Genomic DNA, 25712 nt, shown 5'->3' on the forward strand with positions numbered 1-25712 from the left:
ATGTGCCAACATGACACCTCTAATAAATTGGAACTTTGAGGAACCTCAGGTCTCAGAGTTTTATTTCTTTGGGGGTGTTCCTTGGAACCCTGACAGATGTATTGTTGGTACTGTGGGAAGAAGTATCCATGGTTCAGTTCCAAGCCAGGAGAAAGACACTGGAAACATGGAGGCTGATTGGAAAGATGGTTTAATGATGAAACAGAACCACATGGGCAAGCTGACCACATGGAGTTGAGAGTGGAGGGTTTATACCTTCTCTTGGGTTTTGCACTTGAGCTTCCTGTTCCTGTGCAAGAACATGTATTCTATTGGCTGTTGTCAGACTCCCGTGGGGCCATGTAAGGGTTATGTAGGGGTCATAGCTGGCTCTGTAGGCAAAGTACAAATCCTAGGTGTTTGTCTAAGCTAAGTTTGGTTGATGTTTCTGAGGGTGATGCAATTCCTATTGTGGCTTAATGCCTTTCGTCCTGTTTTGGCTCTTGGGTGAGGGTATTTGCTTATGAATACCTATAAATTATGAATTTGCTTATGAACCTAGATATTTGGCTTCTTTCAATGAGCTCTTTATCTTTTAAGTGCTGACATCTGCTGAAGGCTATTTAAAAATGTGGGGGCTGCTTTCTGTCTCCAAGAGCATGTTTCTCCATTTCTTCCTTTAGGGAAATATAATATTCTGCATTTTAATATTTCCTAAAATATTTCATTCTTCTGGGGGATGGCTTCCCACAATACATAACACCAGAGAAATTATTAAGAATGTATATTGAAAATGTGAACAACAGGATTTTAAATATCAATATTTATTTGAAACCAGAACTTTTCCATTTAGGGCCTAATGAATATAAAGCTAGAAAAAAACCCATGGCAGAATATTTCAGTATATGATTACTGCAGCAATATTACTATATGCACAGAGATGGAAAGATTCAATACTACCCACTATGGAGAAATAATTGGTTAAACTGACAAATTTTGCTGAAATGGCTAAAGTGACTTATTTGATTAGAGAAAAGATATTATCTACATTTATTGGTGACTGGAAACTTCTTAAGGATGTTTTGCATAAAAATAAAAAAAAATGGAATATTATTTATGGTTTTGATGATTAGACAGGATAGATTATCTAAGAAGAGTAGCATGTAGTAACTTTAGAGAGAGGGGTTAAAAAATATATTCGTACTTTAACTGCTATGAATATCGGAAATCATGTCTTTTTTTTTCCTTCTATTTTTTTTCAACTTTTTTCTTTTCTTGTATGATTTCTTTCTTTTTCTTTTTTCTCCTATATTCTATATTAGACTGTATTAGTTTTTTAACTTCTTGTTTAAAAGAAGTGGTTAATATATGGTTTTTCAATAAAAACCATATATTAAAACAAAACAAAATATTGATTGCCTTTACGTGTGCTAAGGATTTTTAACATAAATTGAATGATAATTCCAATTAGCGAAATGAGTAGTTTTTACCTCCGCTCAATATACCATACATAATTGTTAGGGTGATTTGGACAGCTAGAATAGTTCTGCAATTTATTCCCTCAACATGTGTTATTTTAATTTAATCAGCTGGAACAAAGTACAGGGCTGCTAAAGGGCCCAGAAATAACATAAGCATAATAAATTATACAGAGTAATAATGGGAGATATTAATTGCTATGCTCTTGTTCTCTTGTTTTATCCACTAATTATATTCATATATCATTCCTTGTATATAAATTTGACTTCAATTATTTTTGCTGTCAAAGAAGTAAGAAGGCAGTGGGCCCTAAAGGCAGATGGTGTTATGTGTGTGCATCTTTTTTTTAATTTAAGTTTATTTTTAAACAGCTAATGAAGAGTTTACAATTTTTCAAAAGGAAAAGAAAAAGGGATATGGTGTTAAGCAACTTTATTACACAAGGTGAAAGAACCTGCTGGATGAAGCAAGGCACAGCCTCAGAAAAGTATGCAAAAAAATAAAAAACAAAACAAGCAAAATAATGGGGTAACCGCTCAGGGAGTGGTAAGAAAAAGAGAAACTTGGGGAATATATTTATAGGATAATGTATGTTGTTGTTAGTTGCGAAGTCGTGTCCAACCCATTGTGACCCCATGGACAACGTTCCTCCGGGCTTTCCTATTTAAGTCCATTTAAGCTCACACCTACTGCTTCAGTGACTCCATCCAGTCACCTCGTTCTCTGTCATCCCATTCTTCTTTTGCCCTCAATCTTTCCCAGCATTAGGCTCTTCTCCAGTGAGTCCTTCCTTCTCATTAGGTGGCAAAAGTATTTGAGTTTCATCTTCAGGATCTGGCCTTCTAAAGAGCAGTCAGGGTTGATCTCCTCTAGGACTGACTGGTTTGATCGCTTTGCAGTCCAAGGGACTCGCAGGAGTCTTCTCCAGCACCATAGTTCAAAGGCCTCAATTCTTTGGCGCTCAGCCTTCCTTACGGTCCAACTTTCACAGCCATACATTGCAACTGGGAAAACCATAGCCTTGACTATACACACTTCTGTTGGCAGGGTGATGTCTCTGCTTTTTAGTATGCTAGAATAATGTATAGGAATATAGTTAGATCAACAGGAAAACAGACAAATGAAGTAATTCAGAGACAGAAAGATAGGAAAGAATGACATTTTCAAAAAAAAAAAGAGAAGGATGCATTTTGTATAATGGAGTAAGATGGAAAGAATAACAGGTTATATTTATTTTATTAAATATTAGACAAAACCTTTGCCTTTGTACGATGGAGTATGATGGAAAAAAATAAAAGGTTTTATCGTGCTAGGACCTGGGGAGAACTTGGTCCAGCTAAATGCCTATCCTTATGAGACAAAGTAATATGGAAGTTTCATTTTAGGTTATAGGTAGTCCTTTTTTACTGACCATAATTGGGACTGGCAGCTCAGTCATTAAGTGAAATGGTCACTAAGTGAAATCCACAACAGTGTTGTATTCTTACTTCAGCTTTCCTATGCTTTACAAACCTTCAAAGATCGTAAATGCAAGGATTAGTCACAAAATTACTTTTGTAATGTGAATGGTCACTAAGGATCACACACCTTAAAAGTATTTGACTCACTTTAAGACCATCGTGACTTATGACCATAAAGGGCAGGCTCCATTACTTAGGCAGGCTCCTATACTTAATGTTTCTTGCTGATGATAATGGTTATACCAATTTGCTAAAATGCTCCAAAAGGGAATATCTGCAGATGAGGGCAACTATTACAATCTTCCGGGTCAAGGATATGTTTCTTAAAATCTATTTTATAATGGTCAGACTTGCCCTATCCTGCACAGAAGCATTTCGTCAACTCCAGAACAAACCCGTCCTTTCCAGATAAATTTAATTAACCATGAGAGATTAAGGACTGAATATACTAGCAGTAACCTGGGTCCCTCCAGATTTTCAGGGCACAACAATTGATACTGATCTTACAAAGCCAGAATGAACTATGCAGTATAATCTCTCACTGGTATACTTTAACCCTGGGTGTCCAGCAACTGGCTGGAGAATTCTGGGAGTTGAAGTCCACAGGTCTTAAAGTTGCCAAGACTGGACACCCTTGCAATCTAACCAAACGATTAATATATGAGCAGATTTGGCTGCTTGTCTTGTCAAAACATTTTACAAATCAGGTGCACTCGACTGAACAAACCCATACATTCTAGTTATAACAATCTTTTTTCAAACAGAGACCCAGGTTGTTCATTGTCCTTATAGCATACACCAGGGGTCCCCAACCCCCAGTCCATGGACCAGCACAGGGCCGCGGCATGCCAGAAACTAGGCTGCGCAAACAATCGAAGCCCCATCAACAGGATGCAGGCAGTATGTTAAACCACGCCCTCTCCGGTCCGCGGAAAAACCTCTCTCCATGAAACCAGTCCCTGGTGCCCCAAAGGTTGGGGGCCATTGGCATATACCACATCCATTTGGGGTTTTGTTTTGTTTTTCTGATTTCCCCTTCCGCCAGCACAACCAACACTGTGCAACAGAGAAGTGTATCAAGTGCAATTAAATTCAAATGTAAGACTCTCTCAGGAATGTGAATGAGGAATATCAGGAACGTTCCTGATAACACAACATTTGCTTAAAGTCAGAAGTCCTGTACTGAAATTAGTACAGACTAGACAAAACAGTTAGGTTAACATTTCAGAAATTATATTGATTGGGTTATGTTGAACAACTTGTGAATATATGAAGCTTTTATATATCAATTGATTTAACAAGTGAAGTCTGCAGCATTATTTCTTAGTAGCAGATTCCTCGTAATAAGAAGAGGATTCTTTATAAGTTTATACGATCAGATTTTAAAATAATAAAAATATGTTTGTTTCTTTGTTCCAACAGATGATGAAAATATTCCTATGTCATCACACTCTTGGCTGTGGAAGAAAAAAAGGAATTCCATCTTTCCTACAGTTGAGAGCAAAAGTGAAAGCAAAACAGGTATAATTGATTCATTTTTTGTAGCTCTAATAATTGTAAGAAAATTGAGCAATTTCATGATAGTAGAATCTGATTGCCAGTTTGCCCCACAATCTCTTATTTCAAAAACAAATTTTAACTCTAGGTAGAAATGCTTAGGCATAGGGTTGTGCACTTTTAAAACGATTTGGAACAGAATAGAACAGAATAGAGCTTGTCTTTTGTTAGGTTTCTACATGAGTCTGATATAAGAAGCCACCTTCATGATTTGTATTCAAGATATAGTTGTATTAATGATCTGACTCATTAAAGAGCTAGAAAAATGGGGTAAATCTTCATTAAGGCTGATACACTCATGTGTATAAAAAGACAGCACAGAAGAAGGCATGGAGCACATAAAAGATGTACTTCTTTTTTGGGGTACAAGACCCAGGGGAAAGACAAAGGCCATGTTCAGGTTGCATGGCTGATGAAGTCATGTCCTCCTTGAGCCAAATGACCAGTTTCCATACACCAGCACTGCACAGGCTGGCATGTCTTAAACTGAATTTTCAAATCCTCCCAAACTTTCCCTGCTTCCCCCATCTCCCTCTCCTCTTCTGTTCTCCTTCTCTTCTCATTCTAATTCATCTAATGAAAATGAAAAATTATAAGGGGGAGGGAGGGGTTCAAATTTTTATACAAAGGGTTTTTTTTCCTCTTGATATGAGTATATTGTATGGAAGTCCGGGGGGAGGGGAGGGTTAGGGAGGGTTAGGGAGGATGAGGTTGGGAGATTTGGGTGGGTTGAGGGGGGGGGAAATGGGGTGAAAATGTAATTGTAAAACTTTTGCAATAAAAAAAAGAAAATAGGTGCCGCCACAGTCAGGGTTATGGTGCAAAGCTGTGGATTGATGATGTGCCATTAAGTCATTTTCAACTCCTATCAATCACACGGATAGATTTTCTCCATGAGGATGATACCACATATACTCATTTTTATTTTTATTTTAAAGGGCCCTATTTTGACTTCCCACCAACATGTAGCTTCAGGAGGACAAAATCTGGCATAGTTCTGCAGAACTTTTCAAGAATTTTATCTCTGTCCAAAAAAACAAGGGAGTCATTAAACACCTCTGTCATTTATGTCAATAACATAGTTAACTGGAGGGAATTACTCTAGCTTCAAACAAACTCTGGCTATTTAGAGCTAAAAGTCACCCTCAGAGCATTAATTGACCCAGGTCAGTTTTCTTCTTTTCAAGGGTACCAAAGACACCCCCAACCCTTTTCAGGATGCAAATGTGGCTAGTGGGTAAAGAGAAAGAAGAATTGCTAATACATGTAGTCCTCAACTTACAACCACAATTGAGCCCAAAATTTATGTTGTTAAGTGAGACATTTGTTAAATGAGTTTTGCCTCATTTTATGACTTTTCTTGCCACAATTGTTAAGTGAATCATTGCAGTTGTTAAGTTAGTAACATGGTTGTTAAGTGAACCTGGCTTCCCCCTTGACTTTGTTGGTCAGAAGGTCGCAAAAGCTGATCACATGACCTTGGGACAGAGCAACGGTCATAAGTATGAACGAATTGCCAAGCATCTGAATTTTGATCACCAAAACTAGCAAATTATGGTCAGAATATGAATGTCAGGGTTCCAAATAACACCCCCAATGAAAGAAAACTACGAGACTTGAGTTTCCTCAAAGTTCCATTTTATTAGAGATGTCATATTGGCACATCTGGGAAAACCCAAATCTGAAAGCTTCCAGGTTTTCCCCACCCACAAGTCCATCACATGATCCAATCAAAGCACCGTCCCAACTGGAGATGTCTCCCAGTTCTAGCCATCCAGGTACAGGGCAAGATGTCCTTGACTTTCTGAGAAAGGAATGTTATTATGACAATATATCACCCTGGCTCCATACAATCCCCCCTCCCAGTTTCCCACAGTAGTAAATGTGGCAGGCCTGAAGATCCAACGAACAAAATGGCTTCCAGGCCTGACAATGAAGCTACCTGATGACATTAGTGTAATCATAATTCAAATTTAATTCATGATTCATAAATTGGAGGCTAGACATTATGTGACAAATGTACCTTGTTTTCGGATTTCAGACATACAGTCAAGAGAAGCTATAAATCTCTTACATTCACATTGTAAGTCATTATGGTATTTCATATTAGGTGAATGCAAAGTTATAATGCTGCTTCTATGAGTCTGGCAGTATTAAGAGTAATTATATGTTCCAATAGTTGACATCATGGCTGTAATTTTCCTCTTTGTCTGAGGTTTTCACAAATGAATCTCACAAGATACTGAGAGCTTCATAAAAAAGTGAATATTGTAAGGATGTTTAACTGTTTGCCTGAGTCTGCCCAGAGGCATATGTATAATCTTATTAATACTCCCTCTTGGCCAAAACCCCTTCTCTAGGAATTTAGCTGAGAAACTCTGGAGCTTTGTAACTTTCCAACCAATTTTTCATTTTATCTGGAATTAGTGAACAACAGGAAAGTATCTTCTCATCACGTTTCCTGTCAGTTTATGCCTCACATTCTTGCAGCCATTTTGATCACTGGGTTCAAGATTTGTTCAGCACCTGAATGAGGCTTTTCTCATGTGTGCTAATGTGTTACCCAGAAACTATACAAATCATGTGGAAAGGTTTAGCATGCTGTATGGTCCAAGCTAATTCAAAATACGCTTCTAGCATTTCCTTGTGTGTTTCCATATTTACACATTTCCTTGTTAATGTGTATTCTATGAAAAAATACCTCAACATTGCTCCTCAGCAAGGAAGCAAAGAGTAGAGAGCTACTGGCATTTATTCCTCAAACCATGGTTACCCTAATCCTAGATCTATGTACCCAGGCCTCTCAACTGTTACAATCAAACTTAATCTGAATAAGAATGCACAGGTATTCATTTCAGAATTAACATTTAATTTATTTACCTACTAAAATAAACAAAGGGTTTTCTCATGTCCCATATGTTTACCTCGCATATATACTTAGGTGTGTGTTTAGACATATGATGATAGATATAGATATAGATATAGATATAGATATAGATATAGATTTATAAGTACAGGTAAGGTACAACTACAGGTAAAGGTACAGGTACAGGTACAGTACAGCTACAGCTACAGCTACAGCTACAGCTACAGCTACAGCTACAGATACAGATACAGATACAGATACAGATACAGATACAGATACAGATACAGATAGTGGTGTGGTAACCTAGAGGTGGAGCTCACAATCAGGAGGCTGTGGTTTTGATCCTAGGTAGTAGCAGATATTTTTCTCTCTGGACGCATTGAGTAATTGTCTGCTGCAAACTCCACATAGGCATCAGGAAGGACATCCAGCCAATAAACGCTTGAGCTCTGTTCAGGCACCCCGACTCCACCCCAATGCAACTGGCCCGCAGTGCCTCTGCCAGCAAAAATAGAGCTCGGGAGGGCTATGTGCGGGGGCCCCCGAGCTCCATTTTCACTGGCAGAGTGGGGCAGAAGGCTATTGTGACTGAAAACGGAGCTCGGGAGCCTGTTTTCACTGGCAGAGCGCTCTGGCCACCACAGACACTCCCGACACAAGTAATGTCTAGCTGGCCACGTCCACCCTGGCCACGCCCACCCCATACCCCAAGGTCAACCACAACCCTGATGTTGCCTTCAATGAAATCATGTTTGACATCCCTGCTGTAGAACATCCGTATCCATTCTTCCATCTCTGTTGTAAAAACTTCACTGGTCAGAAGGTCACAAAACGGGATTGCATGACCCCAAGACACTGCGACATAAATACATGCCAGTTGCCAAGCATCCGAATTTCAATCACGTGACCATGGGGAATGCTGCAGCAGTCGTAAATACTAAGTCACTTTTTTCAGTGCTGCCATAACTTCGAATGCTCACTAAATGAATGGTAGTAAGCAGGGGTGAAATACTCCTGGTTCGGACCAGATCGCCCGATCCAGTAGCGATGGAGGCGGGTAGTTCGGAGAACCAGTAGGAAAAATCCCTGCCACCACCACCCCTATGCCCAGCTGAGCCACGCAATCATCAGAGGCTTTTTTTAAAAAAAATTAAAAGTATTTTTTTACAACCTCTTCGGCGGAAAAAATGCTTTTAAAGGTAAAAAAAAAGCCTCCGATGATCGCGCGGCTCAGCTGGGATCGTCAGAGGCTTTTAAAAGCATTTTTTCTACAACCTCTTCAGAGGTTGTAGAAAAAATGCTTTTAAAAGCCTCTGACGATCCCAGCTGAGTTGCCTGATTGGCAGAAGCTTTTTTTTCTTTTAAAAGCCTCTGACGATCCAAGTTGAGTTGCCTGATCGGCAGAGGCTTTTAAAAGAAAAAAAGCCTCTGCTGATCAGGCAACTCAGCTGGGATCGTCAGAGCCTTTTGAAAGCATTTTTTCTACAACCTTTTCATCGAAGAGGTTGTAGAAAAAATGGTTTTAAAAGTAAAAAAAAAAATTGGCCATGCCCACCCAGTCACATTACATCCCCCCACACCAAGCCACGCCCACAGAACCGGTAGTAACAAATTTTAGATTTCACCACTGGTAGTAAGTCAAATGTACCCAGCACAATATTGTAAGCTGAGAAGAAAAGGGAAAGGAGAGGGTCATTTCTAGTTGATTTTGCCTCTGTGCAGAGCTCATGACAGAAACGGAAAGAAGTGCGGCAGAAGAGGGTAGATTTTTAGAATACGTAGCCTGGAAAACTGCATGTTTATCGAAGCAGCAGTGCAAGAATAGAAAACTGAAACTCAAAGAGGAAGTAGAGACAGGTTGGAAAGTGTTTATTACTGTTTTAAGCCTAATCACTGACCAGAGTTATAATGCTGGTATGTTCAGCATCCAATTATGGAAAAGAATTTGCAGCATGGAGAAAAAATAACTACAGAACACAGGTAGTCCTCAACTTACAACTATAACTGAACCCAAAATGTATGTTGCTAAATGAGAAATGTGTTACGTGAGTTTTGCCCCATTTTACGACTTTTCTTGCCATGTTTGTTAAGCGAATCTCTGCAGTTGTTAAATTAGTAACCCAATTGTTAAGTGATTTTGCTGGTCAGAAGCTGGCGAAAGATGGTCACATGACCCCGGGACACTGTAATTGTCATAAATGTGAGTCAGTTGTCAAGCATCTGAATGTAAATCATGTGACCAACTTTGAACGGTCACTAAGTGAATTGTTGTAAGTCAAGGACTACCTGTATTTTGAAAAAGCAACAGAATATTGAGGGAAAAATCACATTACAAAAGCAGGTTAGGAAGGGTATTTTGTACTATAAAGATGAATGAATGATTTGATCGGTCTATAATTTTTGATATGGATCCTGCATTATATTGAACAACCTAGCAGTTCGAAAGCAAGTAAAAAATGCAAATAGAAAAATAGGAACCACCTTTGGTGGGAAGGTAACAGAGTTCCATGCGCCTTCGGCATTTAGTCATGCTGGCCATATGACCACGGAGATGTCTTTGGACAGCGCTGGCTCTTTGGCTTTGAAACGGAGATGAGCACTCCCCCTAGAATCGGGAACGACTAGCATGTATGTGTAAGGGGAACCTTTACCTTTATAGGCTGCAAAAATCCAGACAATCAATAGATAGTAGTAAAGATAATTTTCTTCATCCCTTGGCTGAATTTTGCATATCTTTAGTTGGACCACATCATGAAATTCTGTACAAATGGAAAAATCCTGAATTTTTCCTATACTTATTTCTTCATTTATTAAGGATGACATACAGTACATGCTTTTTGAATGCAATGGTAAGAGTAAATCATAAAGATACTGAAAGAGATCAAACAGCAGGGCAGTGAAATTGAAAAGGTTGGTTCCCTTACAGTAAGCACAATAAAACTGATTGATCTACAGCTTTATTATTTGGTTCATTATTTCCTTCTTGTATTTAAACCCTGCTTTTTTTTTTTTAACTTGCCATCAAATTGTGGTGTTTTAAAAAAATATTTCTTAAAGGCAACGTACATTTTTATTCAGAACAGTATTCAGATTTTCTAAGAGTATATTTGATACAAAGTTCCTGAAATACACTGTGCCGTAAAACCATACTTTGAATCTCATGTCCTACCTTAACCATGAAAACTCAGCTGGCCAGTCATTCTTTCTCAGTTCAGCCCACCTCATAGGGTTGTTGTTGTAGGGAAAATACAAGGAAAGCATGTTGGATATATTTGCTGCCTTGAGTTATTTTAAAAGTAATGAAGGGAGGGAGGGAGGGAAAGAGAGAAGGAAGGAAGGAATAAAAGAAAGAAAGAAAGAAAGAAAGAAAGAAAGAAAGAAAGAAAGAAAGAAAGAAAGAAAGAAAGAAAGAAAGAAAAGCAAGCAAGCCTTGGTGGCACAGTGGTTAGAATGCAGTTTTCCAGGCTGCCAGCAGTTCAATCCTGACTGGCTCAAGGCTGACTCAGCCTTCTATCCTTCTCAGGCCGGTAAAATGAGGACCCAGATAGTTGGGAGCAATGTGCTGACTCTGTAAACCGCTTAGAGAGGGCTGTAAAGCACTAGGAAGCAATATATAAGTCTAAGTGCTATTGCTATTGCTAAAATAGTCACCATAACAAGCATGTTGATGTTTGAGACATGAAGTTCTCTTTGTCAACTATCTTTTGGATTTCAGAAAGAAGTGAAGGGATTTACAGCACTGAACCCCCTTATATTCACTCCAGTTTCTCTGATACAGAATATTATTATTTTTTTACGTTTGATTTTCTAGGTTTAACTATATGAAGACTTTTTTTCTCTCTTCCAGGGGCCTGGATACAGACAGATTTCCCATCAAGTTCCCAAGTATCTGAAGAGGGCTTGAGAAAAAACATGGAGTCCAAATCACAATCAAATATCATCTCATGGATTTCCTTGCCTGGAAGTGTTACTGATGTTATAGAGGAGATACAAGCTCATCCAACAAAAAATGCAGCCATGGAAGAAGAAATTGGACAGGGTAAGAAAGGCCAATCATTACACACCTTACTAGGACTACCATTTCTAGAATTATGCTTGCAGGGAATTAATTATTTTAATTCATCTGACAAGGATAACTTTGAAGAAGTCATAGATCTCTATCTGAATTTCAGTGCTGCTGTCCTGACAAGGCACCAATGCTGAATGTTCAAGATAAGAAATATCCATTGCACTAATGATTGCATGTATACATACAGGTAGTCCTCGAATTGTGACTGCAATGGAGACTGCCCATCACAGTCATAAGCCATAAGGTGGTAATTTACCACAGTTTTCTTGTGGCAATCATTAAGCGAACACCATGGGTGTCAAAAGTGAACATGGTAGTCATTAAGCAAACAAACCCATTGTTTTCTGTGGCACAGTTTTGCCAAAAACCAGAAGTGCCAGTTTTCAACAAAACCATCATAAAACATAGGTATGTGTTTATGAGACACTAAAAAGGGCTATACAGGTGGCTGGGTTGCTGAGCCCCCAAAGTATGGACCGGGGTGGGTTCTAATTTTTTTTACTACCGGTTCTGTGGGAGTGGCTTATTTTGTGGGTGTGGCTTGGAGGTCATGTGACTAGGTGGGCGTGGCTAGCTGATCAGTCATTTCTGGAAGGTCCTCGCACTTACGACCAAGTCCTCGTACTTACGACCCAACTCATTTGTTTGCTTTTAACACTGATCAGCTGTAGGACGGCCCTTTGAAGCCCCATGGCAAGAATTTAAACAGTTTTTTTCCCTCTAGTCATCAGCTGGGACTCAGGAGGCAGCAATAGATTGGGGGTGGGACCAAATAAAAGGTAAGAATAACGTGGATGGGTGGGGGGGCTGGGAGGGCGGGTGGGGGAGAACCGGTTCAGTGAGGTCATATTGTCACCACTACCGGCTCGGCTGAACCAGACCGAACCGGGAGGAACCCACCACTGGTATGGACCTGTGACTTCAGGGAGGGATGTGACTGTCCGAACTTTGGATCTGGACCGTAAATCCCCTTTTTCAAGGTGGTCATAACTTTGAGTGGTTGTTACATGACCAGTCATAAGTGAAGAAATATGTCTATATGCATACAGTAGATATACACCCATCATATTGAGGGAGGGGGTAAGAAACATGGAAGTGCATAAAAGGAGTAATCTGCAGCACACATGGGGAAAGACAAGGGAGGAAGTACATATAAAGCCAGCCTGGTTTTCCACTTGATTTGTTTTGCAGGTGAAACTTTCTCAAATGAGAACAAGAGTTTTGACAATACTAAGACTTCTTTTGCAAAATGTCTCAATGAAAATGAAAAAAACCAAAAGGAAGCAGAGGAAGGTACTTTGCGCAACATACGCAGAAACTAATACCATTGTAGCCCGCCTGCCATTTCATAATATAATTCTCACAGCAAAATTTGAGTCTTTCCTTTGCCATGTCTTATTTTTATACTAGATATAATTTCTCTTTCATGGCTGCATTGAGCTTACAAGCCCTGGGGAACTTGGGGAGAGGAGAATGTCCCCAAATTGTAAGGCAAACTGGTATCCTCCAACTTTTCCAGGAGGCTAATGAGTTGTTGAGAAAGACCAAAACTGCACAAAGTACCTGTGCATGTCCTCCTCTCACCTCCTCCCTCAGTGAGGTGAATTATGCTGCCTCAATGGCATGAAACGCCTTACTGAAACCATCACATATTGGCCTTCTGCTTTGTATCACTTGAGTGCATCTTATTTTAAAGTCCTTTTACTATTGTGTTAATGATAAATGTATATGTATTCTTCATATTTTTATATGTTGCAGGTTATCCATGTTCTCCTGGACGGTTGTTTCCTGATGTTCAGATGGATGGATGCCAATCCAAAGAAGAGTTATTTTATATTCCCTATAGGTCAGCTAAATTATACATTACCAAGGTAAACAGTGATGATCATTTCCGACATACATTGACTTTATCCAATAAGGAATATGGTAGCAGGATGGGAAACAGAAAAAATACCACCACTGTAAGGGCCCTTGCAAAACATCACCAAAAGTACCAAGAAAACGATATAGAAAGGCAAGTCTCCTAAGAAAGTGGGACATTACTTGTTAATAATGAACATTAATATATCAGTGGTCCATTTTCACATTCATTCTCATTTAAATGTTACTGAACACAAACCAGTTCTTTCCTCCTTTTCCTATTGCAATATTTGTCTCTTAAGAAAACGTTTTTTCATGGTCATCTATTTAATGAATAATAAATGTCAAATCGGGGGTTTTAAAACATTCTGCCCTGAGATAGAACTACGTTTACACCTGGTTCAAGACACAGACATTTTTACTCAAGTGCTCAACAAGGTAAGATTGGAATGAGATCTTCCTTTGCAGCGCCTGATTTGAAGAGCTGCCTTTCCCTTGACTCACAGAAAGATCCCGCTGATAGAAGGACGTTAAAAATGTTTCACAAATCTACAAATATTCATCCAATGAACAAAAGAGTACCATGAATAAAAAATGTGCCTTAAATGTTAGTTGTATGTCCGCCGAGCCCAATGGTGGGTTTCAAAATTTTTTACTACCGGTTCTGTGGGTGTGGCTTGATGGGCAGGGCATGGCTTGGTGGGTGTGGCAAGGGAAGGATACTGTAAAATCTGCATTCCCACCCCACTCCAGGGGAAGGTTACTGAAAAATCCCCATTTCCTCCCGATCAGCTGGGACTTGGGAGATAGAGAATAGATGGGGTGGGGCCAGTCAGAATTTTTACTACTGGTTCTCCGAACTACTCAAAATTTCCGCTACCGGTTCTCCAGAACTGGTCAGAACCTGCTGAAACCCCCCTCTGGCCGAGCCATACGCCATACTGTGTATGTACAATTTGTTCCTTAAACATTTTTATCACTTTACTTCTAAATCTGTCTCAGAGTTTAAAAATTACAGTTGCTAAGTATTACAAATAGTCCTCAACTTAGGACCACAATTGAATTTCTATTGTTAAGGCAGTTGCTAAGTAAGTCATGTCTGATTTTACAATCTTTCTGCAACGATGGTTAAGCGAATCACTGAGGTTGTTAAGTGAATGACAAGCTCATTAAACAAATCTGGTTTCCCTCACTGACTTTGCTTGTTGGAAGCTGTCTGTGAGGGTCACAAGTGGTGATCACATGACCCCAGGACACGTTGTAAATACATGCCAGTTACCATGTGCCTAAATTTTGATCACGTGACCTGGAAGATCCTACAAAAACTTGTAAATGCGAGGACTGGTTGAAAGTCACTTTTTTCTAACTTTGAATGATCACTAAAAGGATGGTTATAAGTCAAGGATTTTTCGTATAACAGTTGTGAATTGATTGAGCCTCCTAAAATTAAATGCGGTTAAGATGCATTTTGGTCTTGCTGTCTGCTTGTGCTAGTTCAACATATCTATGTTCAGTGGTGGGATTCAGCCAGTTCGCACCTATTCGGAAGAACCGGCTGTTAACTTTCTAAGCAGTTCGGAGAACCGGCGTTTGGAAGAAATCTTTTTTTTTCCCCACTTTACAGGGCTAATCCTGTAGGAAGGCAGGAAGGAAACATTCTGCTGTTATTTCTAGCCTAATCTTTATTGCCCTGCTTACAGAAACTGCCTCTCTGGTTAAGCCTTGTTACATTGTAACACCTAAGGTGAAGCGCCCATCGGTGTGAGTGATGTTGAGTTGGCCACACACACACAGTCATATGTCCACCGAGCCGCGCCTCCCCAGCTGGTCATTAGGGCAGAGAACCGGTTGTTAAATTATTTGAATCCCACCACTGTCTATGTTGTTTCTCTTATAGTACAGTACAGCCAAATGTTGACTGAACGTTCACCCGTGACACATTGTTAAGGATCTGTATTCAATAATGACATCGATGTGTTTTTTCTGTTTGCATTTCTGTGCAGCTTGCAAAAGACATGCACCAGATGAAAATCAGATACGTGAAAGTTATCAAAGAGCTGGAGCATTTTGGAAAAGAAAGTCAGGTGATTATTTTTTTTTTTTGTTCCTGTTATGACAGAAACAATCCAAGTGCTCAACTGCTTTTCATGTCATCGTGAGAACAAACATGAGCCAACCGAATCCGTTCTACTTGAGTTACATCTGATAAAGGATGTCAGATGGTTGGCATGGAATATGACTTATTTCGACTGCAATTGTCTACATAGATAAGTAGGATTAAGCCTTGTACATTTGTAAGATGGCATTGTTGGGGGGGGGATTCCAAATGTTATGCAGAGGAATCAGTCTCTTCTATCTCTTACTTATCGGATGTATTGGAATTCCCCAGATTTTTAACACATTTGGAAAGCACCAGATGAAAAGAGCCTACAGCAACTTGTTGAAACTAATGAGATTCAAATGCAACAAACCTTGTTTAGGATTAGGCCACATTGAAGAAATGTTCAGGAGAGAAAATTATCTTGAAAATGTAGAGAGACTTCTCTCTTATGGTCTAATTCATTTACATCCATGTTTTTTTTCAAACTTGGCAACTTTAAGATTTTGCTTGGAAGTTGAAGTCCACACATCTTAAAATTGCAGGCTTCAGAAACCTATGTTGTGCGTTCTGTTCTCTTGTCTTTTGCCCCATTCCGAATATGATGGTGACTTTTGAAAACATAAACTCCAGTTTTCGTATTAGAAGAGAGCTCCCTCTAGTGGTTTTTGTGGGTGAAAGCATTTACAGTAAAGATCCAATTATCTGACAATAAAAAGGTATTGTCTCCTTGAACTGAGCCTGTAGTAACTTTAATCTGCAGACGCACCATGTAGTTTTCTTGTCAATAGGGAGGAAATAATTTGACACTCTTTGGGATATATTTCAGCATCCTTAGTATCATCCAAATACTAAACAGATACTTGACTCTAGCAATTTTGGGGTTTGTTTTGTTTGTTTAGATTAACCAAGATCTGAGAATAACCTTCTGGAAAGAGTGCATATGTGTGTTTTTGTGTATTTGTGTGTTTGAATATATATGTAACCTACACACATATACTGATACCTATACCTATACCTATACACAGTGGTGGATTGCTACCGGTTTGCCCCAGATCGGGCGAACTGGTAGTGGTGGCGGCAGGATGCTCCGCCCACCCACCCGGACGTCTCTGCGCATGCGCAGAAGCATTGTGCACGCGTGTGTGCACCCATGAGCGAACCGGTAGTGACGGGATTTTAATCCTGCTACTGCATATACATCGGGGTGAAATCCAGTAGGTTCTGACAGGTTCTGGAGAACCGGTAGCGGAAATTTTGAGTAGTTCAGAGAACCCGCAAATACCACCTCTAGCTGGTCCCACAGTGGGGTGGGAATGGAGATTTTGCAATATCCTTCCCCAAGGAGTGGGGAGGGAATGGGGATTTTGCAATATCCTTCCCCTGTCACAGCCACCAAGCCACTCTCACCAAGGCACAAAACGCCCACCAAGGCACACCCACAGAACCGGTAGTAAAAAAAAATTGAATTTCACCACTGATATACATATACAGATTTTGTGTCTCTGTCCATTAGTTTTATGGAATAAAAATAATAGAACAAAAATTGGAAAAAGATGGAAGGGAAAGAAAGACAGAATGTGTGCTTTAAGAAGGAGAAAAAGCTGTCCCTTCAAATACATGGAAATATTCTATATATTCTTCTGTGCCTAAGTTCCTAGTACAGGGATGGACAATATTTAAAGGGACTACAGCTGCAGTCACCAATCGTGCACAGAGACAGACACAGAAACATGGATGGGAATGCATCCAAACCTCCCTCCTGCAAAATGAACCCCCATTAATTATGTCCTCTTTTTGGAGGAGGAAAGGAAAGGCCATGAGGGACCTCAATACTCCTTTGTTCTTCTTCCCATCAACCGCCAAAACATTCTCCGTTTTGCTGGGAAGAAAGCAGACACAATCAGGAATCTTCCTTTCCTTCCGGTAAAATAGTTGAATGTTGTATTAGTTTTGTTGTAACTGGGCTTATTATGTGTCTTCCCTAAGGGAAAAAAAGCTTCCTCATCAGTCGAGGTGATGGTGGTTAATTTAGATCTCACTTGAAGGCATAAGCATGAGCAGTTTTACTGCAGGTTTATGCAGATGTCCATTACCATTTGAAGCTGGAAACTGTGATCTTCTAATTCATGTTGAAATTAGGCACCCTTGTGTTTGACGTAGTTGCCCTGTGGATCTGTTGTCTTAGAACATAATTATTTCACTAGCTGCTCTCTGCATCACAGCCAATACATTTTTAATGCTGTTATTAAAACTGCATAATTAAGAATAACTAACTCTCCAAATGATTTAATTTCATTTGGAATGTCGGAGGTCTGTGAACTGTCTAGTCATTTCTGATGAAAATATAATTCTTTGATAAAGCGTATCAGCAGGACTTTGGAAAACCTAATACTGTAGAACTTGGTCTAATACACTGTGCGTGTGGGGGGGGATCTCGTAAAATTTTAAAAGTTCTATTTGTATCTGGATATTTAGATACAACAGCAGACTTTGTTTAACAGCAAAGGCAGACAACATTTTCCTTTATTCATGCTATTCCTTTATTTACTTACTTACCCATGAGGCATCACTGGAGGCTTTCAAAAAGAGACTGGATAGTCATTTGTCTGAAATGGTATAGGGTCTCCTACTAAAACATGGGGTTGCACTAGAAGACTTCCAAGGTACCTTCCAACTCTATTCTATGTTCTATGTTTCATTTTCTATGTGCCAGTCCCTGATTATAATCTGGAAGGATTGCCTAACAAAAAATGTTTGCCTTGTTGGGCCCAAATAGGTCTATATTAGTCCAATTGTTGCAGGCTATTATAATTCTCTCCTTATTTCCCTGGCCTTTGATTCTTTGTTAGGAAGATGCAAATAATCAGATTACAAAACCCATCACCCCTCTCAGCTATGGGATAAATGAAATAAAAGAAATCCCAGTTCTCTGGATGGATTGTTTTACCTGACTGCAAAGAAAATGTTTTGCTACCCAAGAAAAAGGATGAGACAAGTAGCTGTAGAATATGTAATCCTGAAGAGTGTTTGAGATGAGATACTATACCCTGTTTCCCCAAAAATAAGACATCCCCTGATAATAAGCCCAATCGGGCTTTTGAGCACATGCGCTAAAATAAGCCTCCCCCCAAAAATAAGCCCTTCCCGAAAATATTTAAACACAGAGCTGGAAATCAGGTAAGACAGCAAGAGGAGCCTCATCTTGCTCCACACACCCCAAAATAATAATATCTCCCTGAAAATAAAACCAAGTGATTATTTCAGAGTTCAAAAAGATATAAGACAGAGTCTTTTTTTCAGGGAAAGACAGTATTTAAAGTATTTGGGATTTATAGACAGTACCGATTTGGACCAAAAATATTCTTCGAGTATAGTAACTCAATTTTGACCAGAGTTGAGTTCTATTTTCTCCAAAATAGAACTCAAAATAGAACCCAAAATAACAAAAAAAAATTCTGGTATTTTCCATTTTCTCACAAGTAAACAAATAATAATAATTCCCACAACACAACTTTCTACAAATGCCTCTACTATTCTTTCTACTATTCTTTCCACTGGTTATTCTTTCTTCCTTTCAAAAATGGAAAGGAATAACACAGGGGTCCCCAACCTCGGTTCACAAACCACTATTGGTCTGCAGACTAGTGGAAACCGGGCCACGCAAGCGTTGAGCGAGCTCACAAGGCTCCATTTGTGCATGCGCAAGATTAGGTTGCATGCACAAAACCATCCCCTTCCCCCACTCCTTCCCTCACCCACTGCTACCAGTCCACAGAGTCTGAAAGTTTGGGGACTGCTGGAATAACAGCAGACAAAAAACAGTGTGGAGAAAAAAGTATTCAGACTTCGTTTGAAAGCTCCATGCATTTTAAGCTAGGGTTAATTCCTCAGGGGTACTATCTCTACTAACCCAAATAAAATATTTTGTAATTTCAAAATCTTTGCAGGTGGAAGCACCAAACACTCCAGGAGATTAACAATGTCATGTAACTTGGACCATTTTATTGATTTATTTAAATGCTTTCCCCATTCTTGGTCCTGTGATACTTGTCAAAATCTTTTGATAATATAGGCAGCTACATAAAGGCCAAGGTTATGAATCCCTAATTTCCTGGTGTATCCCCAACCAAGTAAACTACTATAGAAAGTCAAGTTGTTATCAAGTGTATGTTACAAAAAAAAGAGAAGCATAATCCAAATGTTTAGGTTCAGAGGATTATTTTCTCCCCCGATAGCTGTCATTAAAGATTATTTTCCTCACCATAATCTGTCAATAGAAGCAAGCCGTAATGGCAGTGAGAAACCAATACAGTGACAAAATAAAGCACCTGAGATCTTCTCTGGAAGCTTATCAAGAAATGGTAGGAAAAGAAAAGAAAAGCTGGCAAGACACAAGAAAGGTAAGAAGCAAAACGCAGTCATCTTAAATGAAAGGTAGGCAATTACATACGTATTACGTGCATGATTTATGAATTGCTTCTTGTCTTCTTCTGCATTCTTAACGATTGTATGCTGTACTTTCACTCTTTATTTCTTCAAAGTCTCCTTGTTAAGGAAATAAAATGTCTAGCTTTCCACTGTATATGTTCAAGTTTTGATGGGGTAGAGTAGCCACACAAGAGCTGACCTCATTTCAAGTCCACAGTCGTAGATCCAGAAATACCAATCCCTTCCAATGCAACCATCGGTCAGTGTTACTTTGATAACTGCTAGGTGAGATGACCGAATTCATTTTCCTAATATACGAAATGAAACAATAGTGAATCATATTTCATGTTTGAAAACATGCTCCCTTCTTAGCTTTTTATTACAGCAGAGATACCATTATTGACACTCCAAGATCAACCAGCAGACCCTCATTTCCATTGTATCATTTATTACACATCCAGAGATTGGAAGAAGAAAACAGGAAGTTGAGACAAGAAAAGGAGGAGCTCATGAACCAGATCCAAGTACAAGACATGAATGCAGACAAAGAAAAGGTAGTCCAGAATTAGGATTGTTAAACATTCTTGGAAGCACGCCAGTTTTTTTAAAACTAAAATTATATTTTCTTCTTCCTTGTGTGTTCATGTAGATTATTTTAATAGCTTTCTCATTAGCATCACTTTTGTTTTCTGTGTTGTTTTATATTCACGGTCATAATTATTTTAAGGTTTATATTGCACTTACTGCATCCTAGAGGACGAGCATGCATTTAAGCAGTTAAGCTACTGCATGCATGCTTCTCTTCTATTATTGGTTTATGAAATAATGGAGGACAATTATTTCTGGTTTCACTGTTCTTTTTTTGCAGTCTTGGCTCCTAAAAAGCATTATGCAGAAGCTACATTGTCTGTATACTCAGCATAATTTAAGTAAGTGTTTTGCCTCAAAAACCTTGGTTTTTTGCAGTCATTATGCTTTTATTTATTCTTCCTTTATGTAACATTTGTTCGCTAATATTAAAGCATTTTATACCATAGTGTGTTACTCTATCAGCTTCTAAAACCTGATATTATAGAAAAATAGAATTGAACAATTATAACCCTACCTACCAGATCAGATTTTGGATTTTTATCCACCTAATCAAGTCCTACCCAAGGACCTGGGCTGGGCAGATCTGGATGTTTGATGCCATTAAATGTACCATCACAGGATCGAAGCTGTTCTGAGTAAAGCTGCCTTTTGTAGTTGACTGATGGTGAATGTGTCAATACCGATGGTGTTCAAATGGTGCTCCAGTTGTTTTGGAATTGCATCCAAGGCACCTATGACTATTGGGATCACCTTTGCTTGCTTTTGTCACTCTATTTCTATTTGCAGGTCTTTGTATTTGATTATCTTCTCCATTTCTTTCTCTTCTGTTCTGCTGTCTTCAGCTACTGCCACGTCCACTATTTAGACATTTTTGTCTTTCTTATGAACAATTAAGTCTGGCATGTTATGCACCAGGTGCCTCTCTGTTTGAATTTATAAGTCCCAGAGCACTTTAACGTCTTCCTTTTCTATTACTTTCTCTATTTTATGGTCCTACCAGTTCTTGCTTGTTCGCTAATGGTATTTCTTGTAGATCTTCCAATGCAATCTTCTTGCAGCAACTAAACGGATGTGTCTGCGTGCATATGTGTGTGTGTTTTCTGTTTTTTATTTATTTTATTTATATATGTTTTGCTATCTCAGAAATTATACATATAATTCTAATCAAAACTCTGTCTTCAAGTTTTCGTCCTAATTGCCTTCTTTCTATAACCTAATAGAATTTCCTAATCATCAAAACCATATGTCACAAAATCATTTTCTTTTTTTAAAAAAAAATCCATTGATGAATGCCAATAAAAATATTTCTCTAATGATCAGTTTTTAATACATTTTCTTGTACTGTTCAGCTATCAAGGAACTTCGTAGAAGTAGATGGGACCTTGAAAATGTGCAGAAAATGGTAAATATCCAGATAAAATTGCATTGTGGTCAGCAAAATGCCTCAATGTTAGATGAAATAAATATTGGACTTCAGATGAAGAATAAGTAGTCATGTTAAGTTGCTTATAAAGAATGAGAAAGAATAATTCAACTGGAAGGGGAAAAAAGTATGATGTTTTCTACCGCAGTAGTTTTTTCTACCTTAATTGGAATAGTCTTAAACTTTTGGAGTTAGGCTGAGTTAGTTTGAGTTTATTTTGGAATGCTATGAGGTTTGTTTTTAACTTTATATTTTTAAGTGTTTTAATTAGTCTGTGGAAAATTGGACTGAAAATTTTGTCAGATTCATTTTCCTGCTTTGCTCAGCTAACACATAATTTTCATGACTATGCTGACTTAGTGATAAGCACTAGTAATAGTTTGATGAGCGATTTGTTGGTTTCAAAACCCCATAGTCCAGGGGTCAGCAACCTGCAGCTCGGGAGCCATGTGTGGCTCTTTGGGCCCTCTGCTGTGGCTCCCTGTGGGGTGATCCCACCACTGGCTGGCCCCACCCCTCGCCCTATCCTCCCAGTCACTCTCGCCTGGCCTGAGAAGGTAAGGGTGATGGCAGGGGATGGAGAAGCGGCCAGGGCAGAGGCAGAGAGATACAGAGAGAGGGGGGGAGAGAGAGAGAGAGAGACAGAGAGAGATACAGAGAGAGTGGGGAAGGGAGAGAGGGGAGAGAGAGAGATATCAAAAGGCTTTTGCGGTTCCCAGTGTTTTTTAACAACTGGTTCTCTGCCCTAATGACCGGCTGGGTAGGCGTGGCTAGGGGGAGTCATGTGACTGGTGGAAGTGAGCGAAATTGAGTTGGCCATGCCCACCCAGGTTTTGTGGCTCCCGATGTTTTCTTTTCTGTGGGAAACGGGTCCAAATGGCTCTTTTTTTTTTTAATTTGATTTATATGCCGCCCTTCTCCGGAGACTCAAGGCGGTTTACAATGCGTTAAGCAATAGCCTTCATTCTTTTGTATATTTATACAAAGTCAGCTTATTGCCCCCACAACTGGGTCCTCAATTTACCTACCTTAGAAAGGATGGAAGGCTGAGTCAACCTTGAGTCTTGGCGAGATTCGAACCTGCAGTAATTGCAGGCAGCTGTTCTTAATAACAGGGTGCTTTAGATCACTTAAGTACTTTGAGTGCTTAAGGTTGCAGACCCCTTCCATAGTCCATGGCCAACATCTTTTCATATAGAAATGAAAATACTTTTAGTAGCAAAATAATAATAATAATGAATGAATTAAAGTGAATTGGATAAAATTTAATTTCTTTCAGGTAATTGAAAATAGAGAAACAGAAATGAATGCAAGAGAAATTAAATCTGACACCATAAGACAGAATGGACATGGTTCCTTTGTGGTAAGACTCATCTTCATCTTTCAGCAGAGGCCAACATCTGGACTTTTTCCCAATCTGTAATAAATCAGAGGTGCTTTGAGCTGGCATCATATGAGATTTTGTTCCAGGAAAACATTTTAAATCCACAGTTCCTGTTAATTTTTGTACTAGGGTTTGTATAATTTTAGAAAAGCATCCAAATTCAAATTTAAGATAGCAAGACCTTCATTTCATGTAGGAGCACCACTAGGGCATTTCTAGCTTAACTTTTAAACATTGCTTTTTTGTAAAGTTTTTAATCAAATGCTTTAAACATGCATTGTTGTTCTTTAACTAGAACTACAGGCTAATACATTTTTACATTTTGCTAATCTGGGCACAGTGGTCTTACCATTTTTGAGGCAATATATCAAAACTTCTTGGTATCACTCAGGTGGATATAGAAGAAGCACAAGATTATTTACCAGAAAAGAAATTTCTGTTGGAAGTTAAAACCAATCTGGAACAGATCAGGTCATCCTTGCAAAAACGAGAGACAGAGCTCGAGGATCTTCTACAAACTGAACGTTGGTGCAACCGTCAAATTACAGAAACAGAAATGATTCAATGAGTGGAGAAAGGTCAGTATGGATGGGCAACTGAGGGGAGGCTGGTCCCAGAGATGGAAATGACAAAACAGGCATCATGCGTTGCCTTGATTTGTATATTTTCTTCTGTTCTGAGGACGCAAGCACTTTACTGCACCATACATGATGACCTCAACACATCAGTGTCCTTTTTATGATGTCATAGTAGTTTGCTGTGGATGCCTCCAATAGTATGTACTTCAATATAGAAGACTGAAATATACAAAAGTACCATAACAATCTGGTCCTAGGATGTGAGTGCAGTAGGGTTCAGTTTTGCTAGATATTTGTAAATGTCACTAGCTAGACTATAACCAAGTAATCTTAGGCCCACACCCCATACATGCCAGGCAGTGGTAAAATCCAAATTGTTTTACTACTGGTTCTGTGGGCATGGCTTGGTGGGCGTGGTGTGGCTTGGTGGGCATGGCAGGGGAAGGATATTGCAAAATCTCCATTCCCACCCCACTCCAGGGGAAGGATACTGCAAAATCTCCAGGGAAAGGATACTGCAAAATCCCCATTCCCTCCCCACTCCTGGGGGAAGGATATTGCAAAATCTCCATTCCCACCCCACTCTGGAGCCAGCCAGAGGTCGTATTTGCTGGTTCTCCGAACTGGTAAAAATTTCTGCTACCGGTTCCCCAGAACCTGTCAGAATCTGCTGGATTTCACCCCTGATGCCAGGGATTTTTAAGTGTTCTCCTTTCTCTACTGCTTTATATGTATGGTGCGGGTACATATTTATGTATGTATGTAGCATGTGTATATGTGTGTTGCATATGTGTTTAGATAGATATACACTTTCTCTTGCGAGCAGGCAACAGAATTTCATTTTTTTTTTATTGAAAAAGTTTTCAAATACAGATTTTCCCCCTTTTTCCCCCCCTCTCCCTCCCCCTCCCTAACCCCCCCTCCCCACCCCACCCATCCCCCCCTGTGACTTCTTCATAACAAAAAAACCTAATTCATAACAGATTACTTACTCCCTCCTCTAGATATTGACCTTTACTTACTAAAAATATTATTAATATTATAACATCCCCCTTTATCCATACATTTCAGAAAAGAGAAAAGAAAGGAAAAAAAGGGGGGAAAAAAAGGACATTATACTATAACATTATAAAATAACTTCTCCACTTTAAAACTATACAATAAGTCCTACTTTAACATTTAATCTTCTATGTATATTACTATAACATTTCATAGCAGCCTTCCCCATTAAATCTAGTTTAACATTTATTCCACTCTATCCATTTCCTCCACTCCCCTAAATATATCACTTAAAAATCCCTTTTCTTAGACTAATCAATCTACTAACTAGCTTATTCACCCACTATCATGCAAAATTACCATACACATTTCTTAATATCTTTAATTCACTGCCCACACTACTTAAAAATATATGTCTATATTTTCCATTATATCTAAATAAAAAAAAGAAAAGACAATAACTTTAAATTTATAATCCATATAGTATCTTCTTTAAAGTCTTTCCACTGGATTGGTAGAACCAACATCCATAATTGGGTAACATAGCTTGCTGGTGCAACAGTTTATTCAAAATCTTCAATCATATCTGCCCCCATCAGTAGTAAATATCTTCTTATATATATAAAAGTAAAAACAACCACCCGAGTGACATTATAATTATATTCCATATAGTAATAAATGTGGGTTTCATCAGGATTATAAATTCCCGTCATCGTAGTGGGTAACAACCCGATCTTCTGCATGCCCCAGCATAATTCTCTTGCCTTGTAATTCGAGATAATATAATATATTTATCAACACAAAAAAAAAATTCCAAAATGGATAATTCAAATCCATCAGTTTAAGGCTCATTTCACGTCCCCAAATTACGGCCATGCAGAGATCTGCCACAATCTTCAGGATGATATTAACCAATACATCGCCTCTTCTGTGTTTAC

General features: G+C 39.0%; 1 protein-coding gene across 1 annotated transcript; it reads left to right on the top strand.

Annotated features, from left to right (window-relative positions):
• Positions 1 to 4356: 4356 nt before the first annotated feature.
• LOC117661920 (uncharacterized) lies at positions 4357 to 23765 on the top strand. Its single transcript, XM_060690790.2, has 11 exons — positions 4357 to 4439; positions 11189 to 11380; positions 12602 to 12703; positions 13169 to 13281; positions 15274 to 15354; positions 19649 to 19771; positions 20261 to 20353; positions 20668 to 20728; positions 21740 to 21792; positions 23093 to 23176; positions 23589 to 23765. Exons 1-11 carry the CDS (start codon positions 4358 to 4360, stop codon positions 23763 to 23765), a joined length of 1161 nt encoding a protein of 386 aa, XP_060546773.2. The 5' UTR covers position 4357.
• The last annotated feature ends 1947 nt before the right edge of the window (positions 23766 to 25712 follow it).

This window comes from Pantherophis guttatus, chromosome 2, assembly GCF_059756535.1.
Source record: "Pantherophis guttatus breed Tessera chromosome 2, ASM5975653v1, whole genome shotgun sequence".
Lineage (NCBI taxonomy): Eukaryota > Metazoa > Chordata > Lepidosauria > Squamata > Colubridae > Pantherophis > Pantherophis guttatus.